The following is a 23,795-nucleotide window of genomic DNA, read 5'->3' as shown; positions in this document are numbered from 1 at the left end:
CCCATCTGCTCTGGTCTTCCTCCCCGCCCCCAGGGCCTGCCTCTTCCCAGCCCACACTAAGGCACAGGTTCAGAAGGAGCTGGGAGCCCTGCTCCGTCGAGGTGGGTGGGGGGCAGACCTCTCTGCCTGCAGAGCAAGACTCCTGCCTGCCTTCCTTCCTTCCATCCCCAGCAAGGGGGCTGCAGAGCAAAGCGCCCTGCCAGCTGGACCGGATGTGCCCGGCTGCTCCCTCTCCTGAGCGGACAGGGTGCCAACCTCTAGGCGAGGCCCCCAGTTCTTTGGTTGGGGGGGGGGGAGGGCTCGAGAGAGGACAGGCCGGGGAGGGGGGAGGGTGTCTGCTGGGCAGAGGAGAAGCAGCGAAGAAGACAGCAGAGGCGAGGAGGCAGCCCACAGGGAGGGGCGGGCAAGCGGGAGGCGTCCACGGTAGCCATGCGCAGCCAAAGGGGGGGGGGGCTCCGCAGCTCGAGCAGAGGGGCCGAGCTGAAGTCACAGGACAAAATACATTTTATTCGCTCCCCCCCCCCCCGCCCAGAGCTGTGCCCGGGGAGCAGAGGGGGAGGGGTGGGGGGGCTTGCCCCTACCGGTGTGGCACCCTGGAGGGGGCTCCCCTCCCCTCTGCCGCATCCCCTGGGGGCCCCTTGTCCCAGAGGGGTTCTCCCCTCCTCCTTCCGGCATCCCGTCTACTTCTTTGGCTTCTTGAAAATCTTGAGGGGGAACTTCTTCTTGCCGGGGCCCGAGTCAGTCTCCTCCCCCGTGGAGCCGCTGTCTTCCTCCCCGGCCGTCTTCTTGGAGGCCAGCTGGGGGATGCGGGTGCTGCTCTTGCCGAGGCTGTTCGCCGGCCGGGAGTCGGAGACCGGGGAGGGGGTGTCGGGCTCCGTGGAGCTGGGGCTGTGGGAGCGGGAGGAGTCGGAGGGGCTGGGCCGGGCCCCGGCGGCCGACTGGCTGATCTCCCCCAGGCTGGACGACTTCTCCAAGCCGTGGTTCAGCAGCAACACCTTCTTCATCACGATGGGGCTCTCGGGCAGCTGGTCCTGCGGGGAGGAGGGGGAGGAGGCCTCGGGGTGCCGGCTGTGCCCGCCGTTGGGGGCCCCGACCCCCTCCTCGGAAGCCTTGTGCAGCAGGGCGGGCCTGCTGGGGAGCAGCTTGGGGGCGGAGCTGGAGACCCGCTGGTAGTCGCTCAGGTGAGGGAGGGAGGAGTCCGAGTCGGAGCGCGACAAGTCTCTGCAGAGGGGGGTGCGGGAGAGAGAGAGAGAGAGAGAGAGGCAAGTCAGACCACAGTTCTAAGAATGTAAAGAAGCCATGTTGGATCAAGCCAATGGCCCATCTAGTCCTACACTAGGGTTTGTAGAATCTTTCGGGCTCAAGTGCCGTGTTCTACTGGAGAAAGTTTTTCTTCCAGACGTCTGGAAGAAAAACTTTCTCCAGTAGAACATGGCACTTGAGCCCGAAAGATTCTACAAACCCTAATGATGTTACCAGCTGTGAACACTTGAAATCTTTGATAGTCCTTGTGAAGAAACGCCATCTTAGTTGGGAGGGAACATGAAACTGCTAAGCAGGCTTTGGCCTAGCCTCCCTCCAACCCCCCCTCCTTTCCAGAGCCAAACCAGCAACTCTAGGGGGAAAGCCTCCTAGAGCGGCAGGAAGTTCTTTTGTTCTTTGCATTTGAGTTAACCAGGAAGAGAGGCAGTCCTCAGCTGGCGCTCAAAGGAGGAGGTTGTGAGCATGGGGGCTCCTGACTGTGGGATAGGCCTACTCAGGAAAAGGAGGCCCCCAGGCAGTCAGACCAAGTAAGTCATCCACAAAGCAGGGCAAGTTTAGACCAGGGACAGTAGGATGCGTTTATAACCACCTTTTCTTTGTCATGCTGTTTGCTGTGCGGGTGCTGTGCTGTGCTAACCTTTTACATGCAACTGTTTTTGTTTTGTTCTTCTTTTCTTTTCTTTTTCTCTTTTAATTAAATATTTTTACTATTTTGAATGCTGGCAGTCAAACTCTGTACCACATAGATCCCCAACTGCTTTAGACCACGCTGCTTTAAGAAGGGGGCCCCAGGGAAGGGAGAAGGCATGCAGTTGGGTAAGGTGCCAATCCTCCAGGGGTTCCCCGAAGAAGTGCTGTGGTCTCTGTGACACCCAAGTACTGGGTGGCAGAGGGCCTTGAGGCCTGGCCTCATAGCTGGAGAGGGGGATTGGGAGTCCTGTTCCTCTCAATCTGAACCCCTAGACTGAGCAGGTGGTGGCAGCGAGCCCAAGTGGCAGGAGGAGAAATAGCTCCCTCCAGGAGTTGGCGACTCAATAGGGAGTTGACGGGACCGGGTCTGAAGGCAGAATCGGGCCGGTTCTGCCACAGTCCTACACTGTGTCACACAGTGGCCAAAAAAACCAGGTGCAATCTGGAGGTCCACCAGTGGGGCCAGGACAGTAGAAGCCCTCCCACTGTGTCCCCCCCAAAGTACCAGGAACCCAGAGCATCACTGCCCCACCCATAAGAACACGAGAGGTCATGTTGGATCAAGCCAATAGCCCATCTGGTCCTACACTGTGTGACACAGTGGCCAAAAAAACCAGGTGCCATCAGGAAGTCCACCAGTGGGGCCAGGACACTAGAAGCCCTCCCACTGTGGCCCCTTCCAAGCACCAAGAATACAAAGCATCACTGCCCCAGACATAAGAACATAAGAGAAGCCATGTTGGATCAGGCCAATGGCCCATTCAGTCCAACACTCTGTCACACAGTGGCCAAAAAACCCAGGTGCCATCAGAAGGTCCACCAGTGGGGCCAGGACACTAGAAGCCCTTCCACTGTTGCCCCCCCCACCCCAGCAGCAAGAATACAGAGCATCACTGCCCCAGATATAAGAACATAAGAGAAGCCAAACTGGCTTGTCCTGTCCAGCACTCCGTGTCACACAGGGGTCAAAACCCAGGGGCCATCAGGAGGTCCACCATCAGGGTCAGAACTCCAGAATCCTTCCCACTCTTGGCCTCCAAGCACCAAGAAGACAGAGCATCACTGCCCCATACATAAGAGAAGCCCTGTTGGATCAAGCTTGTCCAGTCTGGGGCAAGTGATGATCTGTCTTCTTGGTGCTTGGGGGGGGGGGCAACAGTGGGAGGGCTTCTAGTGACCTGGCCCCACTGATGGACCTCCAGATTCCACCTGGGTTTTTTTGGCCACTGTGTGACACGGAGTGTTGGACTGGATGGGTCACTGGCCTGATCCAACAGGGCTTCTCTTATGTGACACAGAGTGTTGGACTGGAGGGGCCACTGGCCTGATCCAACAGGGCTTCTCTTATGTTCTTAAGAGCATCACTGCCCCAGACACAGCGTTCCCTCCATGCCTTGCGGCTGAGAGCCACTGATGGACCTCTGCTCCAGATGTTTCTCCTGCAAGGGTAGCACTGAGAGCTTCTGCATGCACATGCGCATTCACACACACACACAGGGATGCCGTCATGTGCAGTGCTCAGCCACTCAGACAGACATGCTTTGGACTGCCTTCCTGCAATCACCACCAGAGTGTCATCGGGTGCCTTGCGAGGGGGAGGAGGCCCGAGACCTGCTTGCTCTGTCTCACAGGGATGTCCTGGGGGCAGCCCCAAATACCACCTCGAATACCCGGATGAGTGGAGGGCTGTTGGGAGGGGAGGTGCATGAAAAAGAGGGCCCTTCCAGTGTGGAAATGGGGGCTCAGGACTAGCAGGACAGGCGCCTCTGCCCCCGGGCCTCACTCCGGCTTCCTTCCTTCCATCCTTCCTTCCTTCCTTCCTTCCTTCCTTCCTTCCTTCCTTCCTTCCTTCCTTCCTTCCTTCCTTCCTTCCTTCTGCCCTCATTGGCAGAGCTCGGCCTGAGCAGCAAAGCCCAGCCCGGCAGCTCCGGATGATCCTTCTGAATGGAGTTGACACAGGCTTCCCTCTAAGGGCTGTTGTTGTTGTCAGGAGAGCGGGAGCAGAACCCAAATCCAGCAAGCTGCACATCCAGCAGCCCGGGAGACATTTTGCCTGCCCCAACTCTGGAGTTGGGCGAGGAGGCGAGCCCAGCCTCCAGGGCAGCTCCATCCCACAAGAGTGCGTGGTTAGTGGCACTGGCTACTCCGCTTCAAGGGGGCGAACCAAGGGAAGAAGAAGAGGAAGACTGCAGACTTATAACCCACCCTTCTCTCTGAATCAGAGACTCAGAGCGGCTTCCAATCTCCTGTATCTTCCTTCCCCACAACAGACACCCTGTGAGGTGGGTGGGGCTGAGAGAGCTCTCCCAGAAGCTGCCCTCTCAACAACAGAGTCAGAGCGGCCTGCAATCTCCTTTCCCTTCTTCCCCCACAACAGACACCCTGTGAGGCAGGTGGGGCTGAGAGAGCTCTTCCAGAAGCTGTCATTGCAGCAACAGAGTCTCAGAGCGGCCTACAATCTCCTTTCCCTTCCTCCCCCACAAGAGACACCCTGTGAAGTGGATAGGGCTGAGAGAGCTCTCCCAGAACCTGCCCTTCCAACAACAGAGCAGCCTACAATCTGCTTTCCCTTCCTCCCCCAGAACAGACACCCTGTGAGATGGGTGGGGCCGAGAGAGGTCTCGCAGCAGCTGCCCTTTGAAGGACAACTCTGTGAGAGCTACGGCTGACCCAAGGCCATTCCAGCAGCTGCAAGTGGAGGAGTGGGGAATCAAACCCGGTTCTCCCAGAGAAGAGAGCTCTGGCTGACCCAAGGCCATTCCAGCAGCTGCAGGCGGAGGAGTGGGGAAATCCAACCCGGTTCTCCCAGATAAGAGTCCGCGCACTTCACCACCACATCAAACTGGCTCTCAGCTGGGGTTAGGGACACGAGGGGCACACGGCACCGCACAGCTGGTTAGCAGGTCTCCCGGCAGCCGAACACCATGCCACAGTACCCAAAGCCGTCAGCGCCACAGCGCGTCCCAGAGGTGACGTCGGGTGGGGGCAGGTTGGGCAGCGCGTCCATCTGGAGGATGTAGGAGGAGGTGGTGTGGTGGTAGTAGATGGGGAGGGGGTGGCAGCCGGAAGGCGGGTGGGCGGCCGTGGCGGAGCAGGAGGAGGCAGCGGTGACGCTGAAGGGCGGGCCGGTGCCTGGGGCCTCCGAGCTGAAGGCCTGGCCGCCGCTGCTCAGGCTGGGCATCCGACGCAGAGTGAGCCTGCTGGGCAGGAAGTGGGCCAGCTGCCCCGGTTCGGCCTGGCTGGGGAACTGCTGATTCTCTACCAACCTCTGAGATCCCAGGGCGTGCTGGGGGTCCACGAGGCGCTGGCGGATGCTGCTCGGCAGGACGGGGGCTGGAAAAGAGAGAAAGGGAGGCAGAGGTGAGGATTCGGAGGCCGGGCGGGGCGGCGGCAAGCGGAGGTGGCTGGCGCTGCACGGACGGAAGCGGGCCATGGGCTCAGAGGTGGAGGAGGGAATCAAAGGAAGTCAGCTCCCTCTATGCGCCCCCCCCCCCCGACAGCTAATTGCCACAGGAGAAGGGGTTTCAGTATGAAGTCAAAGCAGATCGAATACCACTGAAAAACAATGCGTATCCTTCAATCCTTATGTATAATTTATCCTATATACAACTTTAAACCAGTGTATACAAATATTGGGGAGGGACGGTGGCTCAGTGGCAGAGCATCTGCTTGGGAAGCAGAAGGTCCCAGGTTCAATCCCCAGCATCTCCAACTAAAAAGGGTCCAGGCAAGTAGGCGTGAAAAACCTCAGCCTGAAACCCTGGAGAGCCGCTGCCAGTCTGAGTAGACAAGACTGACTTTGATGGACCGAAGGCCTGATTCAGTGGAAGGCAGCTTCATATGTTCATAGATTCAATATCAACATCAATTTCCAATTTCTCCTCTCCAGAAAATTTACGAATTAAGGATGATTAACATGTGGAATTCACTGCCACAGGAGGTGGCGGCGGCTACATGCATAGCCAGCTTCAAGAGGGGCTTACATAAAAATATGGAGCAGAGGTCCATCAGTGGCTATTAGCCACAGTGTGTGTGTTTGTGTATATATAAATTTTTTGGCCACTGTGTGACACAGTGTTGAACTGGATGGGCCATTGGCCTGATCCAACATGGCTTCTCTTATGTTCTTATGTGACACAGAGTGCTGGACTGGAGGGGCCACTGGCCTGATCCAACATGGCTTCTCTTATGTTCTTATGTGACACAGAGTGTGGGACTGGATGGGCCACTGGCCTGATCCAACAGGGCTTCTCTTATGTTCTTATGTGACACAGAGTGTTGGACTGGAGGGGCCACTGGCCTGATCCAACAGAGCTTCTCTTATGTTCTTATGTGACACAGAGTGTTGGACTGGAGGGGCCACTGGCCTGATCCAACAGGGCTTCTCTTATGTTCTTATGTGACACAGAGTGTTGGACTGGAGGGGCCACTGGCCTGATCCAACATGGCTTCTCTTATGTTCTTATGTGACACAGAGTGCTGGACTGGAGGGGCCACTGGCCTGATCCAACATGGCTTCTCTTATGTTCTTATGTGACACAGAGTGTGGGACTGGATGGGCCACTGGCCTGATCCAACAGGGCTTCTCTTATGTTCTTATGTGACACAGAGTGTTGGACTGGAGGGGCCACTGGCCTGATCCAACCTGGCTTCTCTTATGTTCTTATTACCAAACAACAATTAGCTCCAAGACTTTCCAATTCCAGAAATCCTTTCTTCCAATAAACAAAAGTTCATAATGCAGTCCATGACTTCTTGTGAAATCCTTTCAAACGGAGGGGCCAAGAAATCCTTATTCCGTCTTAACTTTGAACTTTGAGTCTGTGCAAGAAATCATCGAAATCGGGTTCCATTTTAACAGCCTGATTAACTGAAGAAGACCAGTCTTGAAACATCTTGAGATCTAGAGGAGACGTCTTATGAAGGCCACGACGATTTCCTGACCCCTCCGTTGGAAAGGATTTCACAAGAAGTCACGGACTGCGTTATGAACTCTGTTTATTGGAGGAAGGATTTATGAAGGTTATCAATCCCTCAATTGGAAAGTATTGGAACTAATTGTTGTTTATGATGATTTGTAAATTTTCTGGAGGGAAGGAATTGGAAATTGATGTTGACATTTGTACGAAGAGCCCTGTGGCGCAGAGTGGTAAAGCTGCAGTACTGCAGTCGGAGCCCTCTGCTCACGACCTGAGATCAATCCCAGCGGAAGCTGGTTCAGGTAGCCGGCTCCAGGTCGACTCAGCCTTCCATCCTTCCGAGGTTGGCCAAAGGAGTCCCCAGCTTGTTGGGGGGGGGGGGGAAGTGTAGATGACTGGGGAAGGCAATGGCAAACCACCCCCTAAAAAGTCTGGCGTGAAAACAACGTCACCCAAGATTCGAAAACCACGGGTGCTTGCACAGGGGACCTTTCCTTTTCATTTGTATACCCTGATTTAAAGTTGTATGTAGGATAAATTATATATAAGGGTTGCAGTGTACTCACTGTTTTTCAGTGCTATTCTATCTCCCCTGACAGCTAAAGCTGTATGCGGATCCCTCCCTTGTTGAGTGACCTCCTCTGAGGTTTCTCTCCAGCACTGGTGGCCTCATCTCCAGAGGAAGGGAGAAAGAGGCGCTCCCCAGCTTCTTCTTGGGATCCGGCTAGAATCTCCCCCACCCCTCCCTCTGGGTCCAGCGAGGGGTCACGCGTCTCTTCAGCACTTCCCTCTCGGGTGGATGAGGAAGAGCCACATCTGGAATATTTCTATCCCACCTTTCCTCCAAAGAGCTCATCAAAGCAGCGGCTGTGGTTTTCCTTCCCCGTGTCACAGAATCCGAAAGGGCTGCCCCCTCAGCAAGGCTGGCTTCTGGCATTCCCACCCTCCCGCGCCGATAACATCACCAAGTCACATGGGGGCACCCAATTTGATGCCCCCAGAAGGCTGGCGCCCTAGGCAATGGGCTAGTTTGCCCAGCGGCAGGGCCGGCCCTGGGAGCCTAGAGTTGGAAGGGGCCTCCAGGTCCATCTAGTCCATCCCTGCGCAATGCAGGAAATTCGAAAGTACCTCCTCCCCACACCCCTAGTGACTCCTGCTCCATGCCCAGATGATTGGGGGGGGGACCCTCCAGGATCTCTGGCCACACTGCCCCAGAGAGCACCTGCTTCTTGCAGCAGCTCTCCGGGGTCTTACGACAGACCTGTCTGCCATCACGCTTTTTAAGTGGAGATGCAGCCATGGAAAGAAGAAGCAGAAGCAGAAGACTGCAGATTTATACCCCATCCTTCTCTCTGAATCAGAGACTCAAAGCAGCTCACAATCTCCTTTCTCTTCCTCCCCCACAACAGACACCCTGTGAGGCGGGTGGGGCTAAGAGAGCTCTCCCAGAAGCTGCCCTTTCAAAGACAGAGTCTCAGAGCGGCCTAGAATCTCTTTTCTCTTCCTCCCCCACAACAGACACCCTGTGAGGTGGGTGGGCCTGAGAGAGCTCTCCCAGAAGCTGCCCTTTCAAGGACAGAGTCTCAGAGCGGCCTACAATCTCCTTTCCCTTCCTCCCCCACAACAGACACCTTGTGAGGCGAGTGGGGCTAAGAGAGCTCTCCCAGAAGCTGCTCTTTCAAGGACAGAGTCTCAGAGCAGCCTACAATCTCCTTCCCCTTCCTTCCCCACAACAGACATCCTGTGAGGCGGGTGGGGCTAAGAGAGCTCTCCCAGAGTCTCAGAGTGGCCTACAATCTACTTTCTCTTCCTCCCCTACAGCAGACACCCTTTAAGGTGGGTGGGGCTGAGAGGGCTCTCCTAGCAGCTGCCCTTTCAAGGACAGCTCAGCGAGAGCCCTGGCTGACCCAAGGCCATTCCAGCAGCTGCAGGTGGAGGAGCGGGGGATCAAACCCAGTTCTCCCAGGTAAGAGTCCGCATGCTTAACCACCACACCAAACTGGCTCTCTGGGACCGGCTGCATGCATAGCAGGGGCCCCAGCACTGAGCCGCGGCTCTCTCCCCACCCCCCTACGTGGAGGTCCGGGCAGCCTTGAGCACTGACTTCCGCCCACTCCACCCTTGCTCCATTCTCAGGGCTTGGTGGAAGAGGAAATGGATTCAACTGAGAAGGGTGCTTCATATCCTGGGATCCCCCTCCCCAAGCCCAGAGGCTAGAAAAGACGTCAAAAAGGAGCAGGAACGGGCTGGGGGGGGTGCTTGTGAGGGCACAGGGGGTGGATTAGCATCTGTGCTGGAAGAGAAGGAAAAGCCGGGTGCTCGCTCAGCCTGCCAGCTCAGCGTTTTAGTCCAGCAGGTGACAAAGGCGCCGAGGGAAGAAGCCTCAAACCCGGGTATCTCCAGCAGGACTGGTCCTCCAAGTCGAGAGAAGGGTGGCCACTGAACCTGCGCCCCAAGAGCAGGGCTGCATCTGCCGTGGGCCGGGCAGGGGAGGGAGAGAGAAAGAGTTGGTTGGCAATCGGAAGCAGCCCCCCGTTCTGCCCAGCCAAGAGTCCCAGGGCGGCCCAAACACCCTCTCCTTGCAGGACGCCAATCCAGCCCCGCTTGCCCCCTCCAAGGGGACAGGAGGCCCCGGCTGGCTTCATCCCCGCACAGGCACCTCCCTCCTCCCCGCCTTCTCTGTCCAGCTCAGCCAGGCAACGCCTCCTCGTTCTGCTCCCGGGACAGAGAAACCGAGCGAGCCGTTCTCATCCCCGCCTGGGCCAAATCCTGGCAGCCTGTTGGTACAAAGCTGCAGGGGCCAAACTCAGGCTCAGGAGCCACGTGCGGCTCTTTCACCCAGGATGTGCGGCTCCCGAAGCCCCCGCAGCCCCACCAGGAGAAGGATTTTCTCTCTTTCAATCACTTCTCCAAGCCAAGCCAGCTTGGTGGCTTGGAATATGCATTTAAAGTTGCTATATTTTCACCTCTCTCTCCATCCTCCTGCCCTCATTTATTTTCCTTCCTTTCTCCCTCCCACCTCCATCTGTTCTCCTTCCTCCCTCCCTCCTCCATCTGCTTTCCTCCCTCCCTTGTCCATCTGCTCTCCTTTCTTCCTCCCTGCCTTCCTCCTCCATCTGTCTTCCTTCCTTCCTCCCTCCCTTATCCACCGGTTCTCCTTCCTCCCTCCCTCCTCCATCTGCTTTCCTCCTTTCCTCCCCCATCTGTTTCTTTCTTTCCTTCCTTCCCCTCCCTTCCTTCTCCACCTGTTCTCCTTCCTCCCTCCCTCCTCCATCTGCTTTCCTTCCTCCTCCATCTGTTCCCTTCCTTCCTTCCTTCCTTCCTTCCTTCCTTCCTTCCTTCCTTCCTTCCTTTCCTTCCCTTCCTTCCCTTCCTTCCTTCCCTCCTTCCTTCCTTCCCCTCCCTTCCTTCTCCATCTGTTCTCCTTCCTTCCTCCCTCCTCCATCTGCTTTCCTCCCTCCCTCCTCCATCTGTTTCTTTCCTTCCTTCCGGCTCTCAAACATCTGACATTTATTCTCTGTGGCTCTTACATGAAGCAAGTGTGGCCACCGCTGGACTCTAGGGAGACTGCTCCACGCTCCCACCCTGGGCCGTCTTCATCCTAGATGGGAGCTGTCTGATTCAGGAAGCTCTCTGCACGCGTGCAGAGGGACCACACTCCCCAGATCAGCTCGCTTTCCATTCCGCTCAAGTCCCTCCTCCTGACACAGGAAGCGACAGCTGAGGAGAGCCCAGCGCCTCTCTGCTCAAGGCAAAGGGATGTTCCAGACGCCCGAACAGCTCTGGCCGTCCCAGAGAGGCCCCAAGAGGGCCGGGAAGGCTGGGGTCCAGACAAGACGCCGCAGCCCTGGCCAGCCGGGACTTTGGGCCAGGCGCCCCTCCCCCCCGTTTCCAGCGGCCCCAAAGGCCCCAGCTGCCCCCAGCGCCAGGAAACACCTACACTGTGCCGAAACAGGCGAGACGATCTCTTCGTCCAGGTCGTCCACGTCGTCGGTCATGATGAAGTGGGAGGGGTTGGGCCGGGGGGGCACGCCCATCCAGCTGGGGTCGATGTTGAGGGCGGCCACCAGAGCGTGGATCCCCGGGTTGTTGACGATCTGGAAGCCGCACAGCAGCTCGATCTGCTGCCAGCGGTGGAGCCGCTCCCGCAGGGCCGCCGTCACCTCGCTCAGCGCTTGCCTGCGGAAGGGGAAGGAGGAACGCAAAGGAAGAGCCAGGGTCAGGGGGCAAAACCACTTCCGGGGGCACCCATCGGCCTTCTTGGCTCCTTCAAGAGGGACCGGAAGGGAAGCCCGCGAGCAGCCTCAGGGAAAGCCGCTTTGCCTGTCAGCCCCCACCTCTCCAAACATCCGCTGAGGGAGAAAGGGCTGCTTCCAGATGCCAGCTTCCTTTGCCCCAGGGCAGGGCACCCAGACGGAAGCGGAAGGACACTCCGAAGCACACTCACTTGGCAGTCAAGATTTTATGATCCACGTCGTCCAGGGAGGAGCTGTGAGCCACATGGAATGTTCCAAACAGGGTATTCCTCTTCTTCTTAATTTTTTCTGCCTGGAAAAGAGCCACAGACAAACATCAGCAGCTGGCTAAATGCCAGTCCAGAGACCCACCAGGTTTTCAAGGTCAAGGCCTCTGAGAGTTAAAACTACCTTTGGCTCACAGCACACGCCCCAAAATCGTGTTGGTCTCTAAGGTGCTCGAACCAAGCTCTTCTCCCACGGAGAATATGGCTGCCCTCTGAAACTACCCCGGGCGGCCCTCCCGTTCACGGCCTTGCTCTTGAGCAGTGACAGTCAGCCCCCATCTGAGGTAGCGAAAGAGGCATGAGTGGGGAATTGGGACCCTGTCTGCCACAGACCTCTGCAGGCAGAAGGGTCCCTGGATGTATCTTTTACCTCCCACAATTTAGTGGGTGAGATGGGAGGCTGGACTAGATAGACCCTCCTGGTCTGACCCAGCAGGGCTCTTCTGATGTTCTTCTCAGGGGAAGGCCTCGGCCTCTCTGCCCTGTTGTTGGCCCTCCAGAAGAACTGGCTGGCCACTGTGTGAGACAGGAGGCTGGACTAGATGGACCCTCTCTGGTCTGACCCAGCAGGGCTGAAGTTCTTCTCAGGGGAAGGCCTCGGCCTCTCTGCCCTGTTGCTGACCCTCCAGAAGGACTGGTCAGCCACTGTATGAGACAGGAGGTTGGACTGGACGGACTATTAGTCTGATCCAGCAGGGCTCTTCTGATGTTCTTCTCAGGGGAAGGCCTCGGCCTCTCTGCCCTGTTGTTGGCCCTCCAGAGGAACTGGCTGGCCCCTGTGTGAGACAGGAGGCTGGACTAGATGGACCCTCACTGGTCTGATCCAGCAGGGCTCTTCTGGTGTTCTTCTCAGGGGAAGGCCTCGGCCTCTCTGCCCTGTTGCTGACCCTCCAGAGGAACTGGTTGGCCACTGTATGAGACAGGAGGTTGGACTGGACGGACTATTGGTCTGATCCAGCAGGGCTCTTCTGATGTACTTATGAAGGCCTTGGCCTCTCTGCCCTGTTGTTGGCCCTCCAGAGGAACTCGCTGGCCACTGGGTGGACAGCAGGCTGGACTGGACGGACTATTGGTCTGACCCAGCAGGGCTCTTCTGAGGTCCTTAAGTTCTTAACCCTGCAGCTGAAGGCCAGCTGCCCAACTCTTTGCGCCCTCCATCCTATGAGCAACGTACCCAGGCTTGCCCTCTGCCCTGCCCTCCCCTCCCCTTCCACTCACCCCCTCCTTGGCCAGAAGCAGCTGCTTCTCGGCATTCTGCTTCTTGACATTGTAGTACTGGACCTCCACCTCGTGGGTCAGCTGCAGCCACTTCTGCAGGGCCTCGGGGGCTGCCCAGCTGCTGTGCGACTCCAACTCTTTCTCGGCGTTCTTCAGCGCCATGCGCACCTGCAGGGAGGGAAGCCGGCATGGTGGGCTCTGCGGTGCTTTGGGAGGGCACGCCTGGCACAGAGAGGCTGCCTACAGGTCCTCCTCATGCCTGCTGAGTTGTGTCCCAAATGGTGTTCAGGTCACCCCGTCCTTCAGAACCAGTCCCTTTCCTTTAAGGGAGAAGCCGGATGATTCTTTGGCAGGGTGCTTTTGGCCGCCCAGCGTGGGGCAGAGGATTGGACTTGCATCCTCCATTCATTCGTTCGTTCATTTATTCAAGCTGTCTATATTCCGCCCCATTCATTCATTCATTCATTCATTCATTCATTCATTCATTCGTTCGTTCGTTCATTCATTTAAGCTGTCTATATTCCGCCCCATTCATTCATTCATTCATTCATTCATTCATTCATTCATTCATTGATTCATTCATTCATTCATTGATTCATTCGTTCGTTCATTCATTCATTCAAGCTGTCTATATTCTGCCTCATTCATTCATTCATTCAATTTATATTCTGCCCTATCTCAGAAAGGGTTTGGGGCAGATAACAACATTATAAGAACAGTATAAATAACAATTAAAACATATCACATCAATACAACAACACAATTTAATCAAAAACAGTTATTGGTGGGCACATGTTATATAGATTATGAGAGGGGCAGTGCAAAGAAGGGGCACAGAAGAAGAAGACGATATTGAATTTATGCCCCGCCCTTCTCTCTGAATGGAGACTCAGAGCGGCTCACAATCTCCTTTATCTTCTCCCCCCACAACAGACACCCTGTGAGGTGGGTGGGGCTGAGAGGGCTCTCCCAGAAGCTGCCCTTTCAAGGACAACCTCTGCAAGAGCTCTGGCTGACCCAAGGCCATTCCAGCAGCTGCAAGTGGAGGAGTGGGGAATCAAACCCGGTTCTCCCAGATAAGAGTCCACACACTTAACCACTACACCAAACTGGCTCTCTCACATTGGATTTATATCCTGCCGTCCACTCCGAATCTCAGAGTCCCAGAGCAGCTCAAAATCTCCTTTATTTTTCTTCCCCCGTAAGGCAGTAGGGGCTGAAAGAGCTCTCCCAGAAGCTGCCCTATAAAAGACAACTCCTGCGAGTGCTCTGGCTAACTCAAGGCCATTCCAGCAGGTGCAGGTGGAGGAGTGGGGAATCAAACCCGGTTCTCCCAGATAAGTGAGCTCTGCCTGACCCAAGGCCATTCCAGCAGCTGCAAGTGGAGGAGGGGGGAATCAAGCCCGGTTCTGCCGGATAAGAGAGCTCTGGCTGACCCAAGGCCATTCCAGCAGCTGCAAGTGGAGGAGTGGGGAATCAAGCCCGGTTCTCCCAGATAAGAGAGCTCTGGCTGACCCAAGGCCATTCCAGCAGGTGCAAGTGGAGGAGTGGGGAACCAAACCTGAGTCTCCCAGATAAGAGAGCTCTGGCTGACCCAAAGCCATTCCAGCAGGTGCAAGTGGAGGAGTGGGGAACCAAACCTGAGTCTCCCAGATAAGAGAGCTCTGGCTGACCCAAAGCCATTCCAGCAGGTGCAAGTGGAGGAGTGGGGAACCAAACCTGAGTCTCCCAGATAAGAGAGCTCTGGCTGACCCAAGGCCATTCCAGCAGGTGCAAGTGGAGGAGTGGGGAACCAAACCTGAGTCTCCCAGATAAGAGAGCTCTGGCTGACCCAAAGCCATTCCAGCAGCTGCAAGTGGAGGAGTGGGGCATCAAACCCAGTTCTCCCAGAGAAGAGAGCTCTGGCTGACCCAAGGCCATTCCAGCAGCTGCAAGGGGAGGAGTGGGGAATCAAGCCCGGTTCTCCCAGATAAGAGAGCTCTGGCTGACCCAAGGCCATTCCAGCAGCTGCAAGTGGAGGAGGGGGGAATCAAGCCCGGTTCTGCCGGATAAGAGAGCTCTGGCTGACCCAAGGCCATTCCAGCAGCTGCAAGTGGAGGAGTGGGGAATCAAGCCCGGTTCTCCCAGATAAGAGAGCTCTGGCTGACCCAAGGCCATTCCAGCAGCTGCAAGTGGAGGAGGGGGGAATCAAGCCCGGTTCTCCCAGATAAGAGAGCTCTGGCTGACCCAAGGCCATTCCAGCAGCTGCAAGTGGAGGAGTGGGGAATCAAGCCCGGTTCTCCCAGATAAGAGAGCTCTGGCTGACCCAAGGCCATGCCAGCAGCTGCAAGTGGAGGAGGGGGGAATCCAACCCGGTTATCCCTGCTAAGAGTCCGCGCACTTAATCACGACACCAGACTGGTGCAGGGAAGGGCCCCGGGCCCCCTGTGGCAGGCCTGGAGGCTGCTCTTGTCGCAGGTGTGGCCTACCTGCTCCAGCTCCTGCTCAGCGTACTTCTGCCTGCTGAGCTCGTTCTCGGTGCCCTCGCGCAGCTCCCGCAGCCGGTGGGCCTCCTGCTTGGCCAGGCTGATCTCGTCCTGCAGCCGCTTCTCCAGGGAGACCTTCTCCACCTCCACCGTCCGGTGCTCCTCCTGGGCCTTCTGCAGCCTGGGGAGGGAGCAGTGCATTGTGGGAAGGGGCTCCTTCCTCACCTCTCAGATCCCTTCAGCTACACCTTGACCGCTGTGTGTGCATCTAGTGGAGCACCTCAAATATTTACATGGGGAAGTGCAGTCTAAATCAGGCGTGGGGAACAGAGCCTCCCCAGATGTCTTTTCCCTACAACTCCCATCAGCCCCAGCCATTGGCCATGCTGGCTGGGGCTGATGGGAGTTGTAGGCAAAAAACATCTGGAGAGCCACTGTTCCCCACCCTTGGTCTAAATAAATACATGAAGGATTTCTTCCCTTCCTCCTCTCGACATGCTTGCTCAGAAGACTGCAACTTTCCATTTTAGAAAGTGGAGAAGGGGAGGGTGAGAAGTATAGAATAACTTTAAGAACGTAAGAGAAGCCATATTGGATCAGGCCAATGGCCCATCCGGTCCAACACTCTGTGTCACACAGTGGCAAAAAAAACCCCTGGTGCCATCAGGAGGTCCATCAGTGGGGCCAGGACACTAGAAGCCCTCCCACTGCCCCCTCCCCCCCCATGCACCAAGAATACAGAGCATCACTGCCCCAGACATAAGAGAAGCCCTGTTGGATCAGGCCAGTGGCCCCTCCAGTCCAACACTTTGTGTCACATAAGAACATAAGAGAAGCCATGTTGGATCAGGCCAATGGCCCCTCCAGTCCAACACTCTGTGTCACACAGGGACCAAAAAACCCCAGGTACCATCAGGAGGTCCATCAGTGGGGCCAGGACACGAGAAGCCCTCCCACTGTCCCCCCTCCCCCCAAGCACCAAGAATACAGAGCATCACTGCCTCAGACATAAGAACATAGGAGAAGCCATGCTGGATCAGGCCAATGGCTCATCCAGACCAACACTCTGTGTCACACAGTGGCCAATATATGTGTGTGTGTGTGTGTGTGTGTAGAAAAAGAAGTCCTTTTCTCCCTTTATCACAACACGAGAATTCATGGGCAGTCAATGAAATTGCTGAGCAGTCGTGTTAGAACAGATAAAAGGAAGTCCTTCTTCACCCAAAGGGTGATTAACGTGTGGAACTCACTGCCACAGGAGGTGGTGGCGACTGCAAGCATAGCCACCTTCAAGAGGGGATTGGATAAACATAAGGAAAAGATCCATCAGTGGCTCTTAGCCACAGCTTATTGTTGGAACTCTCTCTCTGGGGCAGTGATGCTCTGTATTCTTGGTGCTTGGGGGGGGGGCACAGTGGGAGGGCTTCTGGAGTTCTGGCCCCACTGCTGGACCTCCTGTGTGTGTCAAAGAACCAGAGAGCTGGAAGGGGCCCCACAGGCCACCCAGTCCAACCCCCTGCCCCATGGAGGTCAGCCTCATACTCAGCAAGGCCAGATCAAATCCTACGCAGAGGGCCCTGCCAAGAGCAGACTGCCCATCAAGCGGGCGCCCCAGAATCCCCTCCCTCGAGCTCTTGCCAGGCGGTCTCCTAAATGCCAACGGGACCAGCAGAGGGATCCAAGGCTGCCTCTGCCTGAAGACACTCCCCTTCTTCCCACTAGCGAGAAGCAAGGCCAGTCTGACAACTGAAATTATACAGAAGCCGCTGCGAAATGATTTGTTCCTCAGAACTGGCTGCTGTTCAGACTCCTGGCATGGGCAGCTTTGTTTCTCGTCCCCTCCTGTCAAGGAGCTAAGTAAACAGAATGCCCACGATGGCAGGACCACCCTGGAGATGCCACACCTCACCAGCCTGGCAGCGGCAACTGGCATCCCCACACCTCCGTGAGGACGAGGGCACATTATTTTTATTTAAGAAGAAGACCGCAGATTTATACCCCGCCCTTCTCTCTGAATCAGAGTCTCACAATCTCCTTTCCCTTCCTCCCCCACAACAGACACCCTGTGAGGTGGTGGGGCTGAGAGAGCTTTCACAGCAGCTGCCCTTTCAAGGACAACCTCTGCCAGAGCTACGGCTGACCCAAGGCCATGCTAGCAGGTGCAAGTGGAGGAGACTCTGGAGATCCTATGTAGGTTTCTACAATGGCTACCGGGCAGTATCTACCCATTGAAGGCCCAGATGTCACAGCAAGATACATAAGAACATAAGAGAAGCCCTGCTGGATCAGGCCAATGGCCCCTCCAGTCCAACACTCTGTGTCACACAAGAACATAAGAGAAGCCCTGTTGGATCAGGCCAATGGCCCCTCCTGTCCAACACTCTGTGTCACACAGTGGCCAAAAAAATTATTTATATATTTTATATATATAGCCACTGATGGACCTCTGCTCCATATTTTTATCCAATCCCCTCTTGAAGCTGGCTATGCTTGTAGCCGCCACCACCTCCTGTGGCAGTGAATTCCACATGTTAATCACCCTTTGGGTAAAGAAGGACTTCCTTTTATCCGTTTTAACCTGACTGCTCAGCAATTTCATCAAATGCCCACAAGTTCTTGTATTGTGAGAAAGGGAGAAAAGTACCTCTTTCTCTACTTTCTCCATCCCATGCATAATCTTGTAAACCTCTATCATGTCACCCTGCAGTCGACGTTTCTCCAAGCTAAAGAGCCCCAAGCGTTTTAACTTTTCTTCATAGGGAAAGTGTTCCAAACCTTTAATCATTCTAGTTGCCCTTTTCTGGACTTTTTCCAATACTATAATATCCTTTTTGAGGTGCGGTGACCAGAATTGCACACAGTATTCCAAATGAGACTGCACCATCGATTTATACAGGGGCATTATGATACTGGCTGATTTGTTTTCAATTCCCTTCCTAATAATTCCCAGCATGGCGTTGGCCTTTTTTATTGCAAACACACACTGTCTTGACATTTTCAGTGAGTTATCTACCATGACCCCAAGATCTCTCTCTTGGTCATTCTCTGCCAGTTCACACCCCATCAACTTGTATTTGTAGCTGGAATTTTTGGCCCCAATGTGCATTACTTTGCATTGGCCACACTGAACCTCATCTGCCACATTGACGCCCACTCACCCAGCCTCAACAGATCCCTTTGGAGTTCCTCACAATCCTCTCTGGTTCTCACTACCCTGAACAATTTAGTGTCATCCGCAAACTTGGCCACTTCACTGCTCACTCCCAACTCTAAATCATTTATGAAGAAGTTAAAGAGCATGGGACCCAGTACCGAGCCCTGTGGCACCCCACTGCTTACCATCCTCCACTGTGAAGACTGCCCTTTTATACTCACTCTCTGCTTCCTATTAATTAGCCAATTTCTGATCCACAAGAGGACCTGTCCTTTTACTCCATGACTCTTGAGCTTACTAAGGAGCCTTTGATGAGGAACTTTATCAAAAGCTTTCTAGAAGTCAAGGTAAACAATATCTATTAGGTCTCCTTTGTCCACATGTTTGTTCACCCCCTCAAAGAAATGTAACAGGTTAGTGAGGCAAGATCTTCCCTTACAGATCCCATGCTGAGTCTTCCTCAATAACTCGTGTTCATCAATGTGCCTACTCATTCTGTCCTTGATAATGGTTTCTACCAACATTCCCGGTATTGAAGTCAGACTGACTGGCCTGCAGTTACCCGGATCTCCTCTGGAACCCTTTTTAAAGATGGGGGTGACATTTGCTACCTTCCAGAAACGGAGGCATTTGCTACCTCCTCAGGAACGGAGGCAGATTTCAATGAAAGATTACAGATTTTTGTCAGAAGATCCACAAGTTCAACGTTGAGTTCTTTCAGAACTCTTGGATGTATGCCATCTGAACCTGGTGACTTATTAGTTTTTAATTTGTCTATCAGTTGTAGGACCTCCTCTCTTGTCACCTCAATCTGACTCAGGTCTTTCAACACCCCTTCCAAAATAAGTGGTTCTGGAGCAGGCAAACACTTCTCATCTTCCACAGTGAAGATGGAGGCAAAAAATACATTCACCTTCTCAGCCATTTCCCTATCCTCCTTCAGTAATCCTTTGACCCCCTTGGTCGTCCAAGGGCCCCACTGCCTCCATGGCTGGTTTCCTGCTTCTAAAATATTTGAAGAAATTTTTATTGTTGGTCTTTATGTTTTTTGCAATATGCTCCTCATAGTCCCTTTTTGCCTGCCTGATCACAGTCTTGCATTTGATTTGCCACAGCCTGTGTTCCCTTTTATTAATCTCACTTGGACTAGCTTTCCACCACTTAAAGGAGTCCTTCTTACCCTTTACAGCTTCCATTACTTTGTTTGTTAACCATGCAGGCCTTTTCTTATACCTGTTTGTGCCTTTCCTAACTTGTGGTATATATTTTATCTGAGCTTCTAGGATTGTAGTTTTAAATAGCCTCCAAGCTTCCCCAAGGATTTTGACTGTATTTACTTTTACTTTCCGTTTCCTCTTCACATTCCTCCTCATCTCAGAGAATGTACCCCTTTTAAAGTTAAATGTGCTTGTGCTGGTCTTTTGGGGCAACAATTCCCCAAAATTGGAAAACAATCCCACCCCATCCTCTAGATGGCAGCCCTTCAAGTACTGGAAGATGGTGATCGTATCACCTCTCAGCCACCTCCTCTCCAGGTTAAACATGCCCAGCTCCTTCAACCTTTCCTCATAGGACTTGGTCTCCAGACCCCTCACCATCTAGTCCAATCCCCTGCACAATGCAGGAAATTGACAAATACCTCCCCATAAAATTCACAGAATCAACACTGATTCACAGAATCTGTCCTGTTTTTTAGGGAACTTAGTGCAAGAGTCTCAGTTCAGAAGCAGAGGCACCCGGAAGGTCCTGTAGTGGCAGCTTCTGGTGCCAGGAGCCACCTCTGACACACACTCACCCCCCCCCCCCCCCCGCTCAGCACCCTTTCCCCACAGGTGGGGCTCACCTTTCCTGGAGGTCGTGCAGACTCTGCTCTGCGCGGTGGAGCCCTTCAAGGTCCTTCATCATCTTCTTCATGTGCTCCTTGAGTAGCGGTTCTGGATGTAGGCGAACCAGCAGCCCCCCACACCGATCACGATGGACACCACCAGCATGAAGTCTTTCAAGTGGTTGTGACGGGTCACTGGGGAAACAAAAGCCACGGTGGGCCGTTGAAGGGAGGGAGGCCACCTCCCCGCCGCCTCCTTCCCAGAGCAGCTGCCATCGCTGTCCAGTCATATATGAACATCTGAAGCTGCCTTCTACTGAATCAGACCCCCCTGTGTCCGTCAAAGTCAGTCTTATCTCCTCAGACTGGCAGCGGCTCTCCAGGATCTCCAGCTAAGGTTTTCCATGCCTACTTGCCTGGACCCTTTTTAGTTGGAGATGCCGGCGATTGAACCTGGACCTTCTGCTTCCCAAGCAGATGATCTATCACTGAGCCACAGCCCCATTCATGGCTCTCCAGGGTCTCTAGCTGAGGTATTCCATGCCTACTTGCCTGGACCCTTTTGAGTTGGGAGATGCCGGCGATTTGAACCTGGGACCTTCTGCTGTCCAAGCAGATGCTCTACCACTGAGCCACTGTCCCCCCATCCATCCATCCATCCATCCATCCATCCATCCATCCATCCATCCATCCATCCATCCATCCATCCATCCCATATATCCGTCTGTCTGTCTGCCTGCCTGCCTGTCTGTCCGTCCGTCCTTCCTTCCATCCATCCATCCTGAAGCTGCCTTCTACTGAATCAGACCCCTGGGTCCATCAAAGTCAGTCTTGTCTACTCAGACTGGCAGCGGCTCTCCAGGTCTCCAGCTGAGGTTTTTCACGCCTACTTGCCTGCAGCCTTTTTAGTTGGAGATGCCAGGGATTGAACCTGGGACCTTCTGCTTATCAAGCAGGGGCTCTACCACTGTCCCACCTCTTGCAAGGCCAGCTTGGAACGGTGAAGGTGTGACGGGCTACCGGGACCTCAGAAGAACTGTTGCTAGCAGTAACAGTCCCCATCCCCCCAATCTCTTCTCCTGCAGACTGAACTTTCCAAAGTCCCTCCTCCGCCTTTCCTCCTGGGGCTGCTTGGTCTCCAGACCTTTTGAGCAACCTCCTCGCTCTCCTCTGCACCTGCTCTTTTCTGCCCTCGTGTGCTTGAGAATCAACTATGGCTGTCCGGCAGCCCTCTCCCACCACACAGAGTGGCCACTCTGGCCTTAACTGGAGCCAGGGCCTCTTCTGTCGTGGCTCCGGCTCTGTGGGAGGGGCTTGCTGAAGAGGTGAGGGAGGCCCCCTCCTTGGAACTCTGCAGGAGCTGCAAGCACCCCGCCCCCTCCTTTGCCTGCGATCTGCACTGGCAGGCATCTTTTTCAAGAAGGAGAATGGGAAGGACTTGGGCTTGGCTGTTTTGCCCTTCGTTTTAGCGGGGGATGTTTCAACAATAATCATTAGCCGTCTTTAACCACTAGAAAGGTGGGCTGTCGATGTTTTATATAAATCAATGAATGCTGGGCCAGGTTGCCCACGTGGCCGCTGTGGTCCCAACTGCCTTCTTTGCAGAGCCGGTGTGGTGCAGTGGTTAAGTGTGCGGACTCTTATCTTGGAAAAACCGGATTTGATTCCCCGCTCCTCCACTTGCAGCTGCTGGAATGGCCTTGAGTTGGCCAGACCTCTCGCAGAGCTGTCCTTCAAAGGGCAGCTTCTGTGAGAGCTCTCTCAGCCCCACCCATCTCACAGGGTGTCTGTTGTGGGGGGAAGAAGATAAAGGAGATTATAGAATCCTAGAATTGTAAGGGACCTTTAGAGTCATCTAGTCCACCCCCCTGCACAATGCAGGAAACTCACAAACACCTCTCCCTAAATTCACAGGATCTGCATTGCTGTCAGATGGCCATCTAGCCTCTGTTGAAAAGCCTCCAAGGAAGGAGAGCCCACCACCTCCCGAGGAAGCCTGTTCCACTGAGGAACCGCTCTAAACTCACAAACACATCCCCCTAAATTCACAGGATCTTTATTGCTGTCAGATGGCCATCCAGCCTCTGTTTAAAAACCTCCAAGGAATGAGAGCCCACCACCTCCTGAGGAGGAAGCCTGTTCCACTGAGGAACCGCTCTAATGGTCAGGAAGTTTTTCCTTATGTTGAGCCAGAAACGCTTTTGATTTAATTTCAACCCAATGGTTCTGGTCCTTCCTTCCGGGGCCACAGAAAACAATTCCACACCCTCCTTTATAGGACAGCCCTTCAAGGACTTGAAGATGGTGATCCTATCACCTCTCAGCCGCCTCCTCTCCAGGCTAAACATCCCCAGCTCCTTCAGCCTTTCCTCATAGGACTTGGTCTCCAGACCCCTCACCGTCTTCATCACCGTCCTTTGGACTTGTTCTAGTTTGTCTATATGCTTCTTAGCTTGTCTATATCCTTCTTCTGCCATTGTGAACTGCTCTGAGATTCAGAGTGGAGAGTGGTATATAAATCCAATATTTTCTTCCTCCTCTTAGTGGTTAAGTACATGGACTCTTATCTCGGAGAACCGGGTTTGATTCCCCACCCTTCCACTGGCAGCTGCTGGAATGGCCTTGGGTCTGCAAAAGCTCTTGTAGGAGTTGTCCTTGAAAGGGCAGCTTCTGGAAAAGCTCTCTCAACCCCACCTGCCTCACAGGGTGTCTGTTGGGGGGAGAAGATAAAGGAGATTGTGAGCCGCTCTGAGCTCTGATTCAGAGAGAAGGGCGGGGTACAAGTCTACAGTCTTCTTCTTCTTTGCAGAGTCAGGAAGAGGACTCCTGCTGGAAGCTCTCCTTGTTTCACCTAAAATGGAAAGATTCCAGGAGGTCGTTATGCAACCCTCGCAGAGGGGAAGCGGGGAGGCCACGCACTGTTCAGCCTGAGAGCCTAAGAAAGGCTCTCCTAGGAGCTGGGAGCAAGCGGACCGAGGTGGATTGGGAGATTAGGCTGGCCGGGATGCACGGAGCCTCGAGCAAGCAGGGCTCTGAACAAGGAAAGATCCATTCTTCAAGGGATTATTTTAGGAGTTCAGAAAAGCACAGTCACGGTTGCTGGCTAAGAGACGAGAGGAGAGAACCTCCCCCTTTCCCTCTGTGTCAGGTGGGAGCCCCTCTCCACTCCAAACCTTCCAAAAGGAGCAATGGCTAGTGAGCACAAGTGATGACTTTTCTCAAGGAGAGAGAAATCGAGAGGCTGGAGCCAGAAGAAGAAGAAGAAGAAGAAGAAGAAGAAGAAGAAGAAGAGAAGAAGAAGAAGAAGAAGAAGAAGAAGAAGAAGAAGAAGAAGAAGAAGAAGAAGAAGAAGAAGAAGAAGAAGAAGAAGAAGAAGAAGAAGAAGAAGAAGAAGAAGAAGAAGAAGAAGAAGAAGAAGAAGAAGAAGAAGAAGAAGAAGAAGAAGAAGAAGAAGAAGAAGAAGAAGAAGAAGAAGAAGAAGAAGAGAAGAAGAAGAAGAAGAAGAAGAAGAAGAAGAAGAAGAAGGAAGAAGAAGAAGAAGAAGAAGAAGAAGAAGAAGAAGAAGAAGAAAGAAGAAGAAGAAGAAGAAGAAGAAGAGAAGAAGAAGAAGAAGAATGAAGAAGAAGAAGAAGAAGAAGAAGAAGAAGAAGAAGAAGAAGAAGAAGAAGAAGAAGAAGAAGAAGAAGAAGAAGAAAGAAGAAGAAGAAGAAGAAGAAGAAGAAGAAGAAGAAAGAAAGAA

The 23,795-nt window shown here is 54.1% G+C and overlaps 1 protein-coding gene across 1 annotated transcript; it reads right to left on the bottom strand.

Annotated features, from left to right (window-relative positions):
* Positions 1-638: 638 nt before the first annotated feature.
* On the bottom strand, positions 639-20,334 carry LOC132590658 (stromal interaction molecule 1-like; the record flags this gene model as incomplete). Its single annotated transcript, XM_060263624.1, is given in 8 exon segments — positions 639-1,221; positions 4,890-5,286; positions 10,813-11,051; positions 11,320-11,420; positions 12,613-12,780; positions 15,081-15,258; positions 20,075-20,156; positions 20,159-20,334. Coding segments are annotated over 8 exon segments (1,882 nt in total), but the record flags the coding sequence as incomplete, so codon positions are not given.
* Between the last annotated feature and the right edge of the window lie 3,461 nt (positions 20,335-23,795).

The sequence above is a fragment of the Heteronotia binoei genome, unplaced genomic scaffold (assembly GCF_032191835.1).
Source record: "Heteronotia binoei isolate CCM8104 ecotype False Entrance Well unplaced genomic scaffold, APGP_CSIRO_Hbin_v1 ptg000509l, whole genome shotgun sequence".
NCBI classification, from domain to species: Eukaryota; Metazoa; Chordata; class Lepidosauria; order Squamata; family Gekkonidae; genus Heteronotia; species Heteronotia binoei.
The sequence above is the reverse complement of the archived record's forward strand: the minus strand, read 5'-3'. Positions and strand labels throughout refer to the sequence as shown.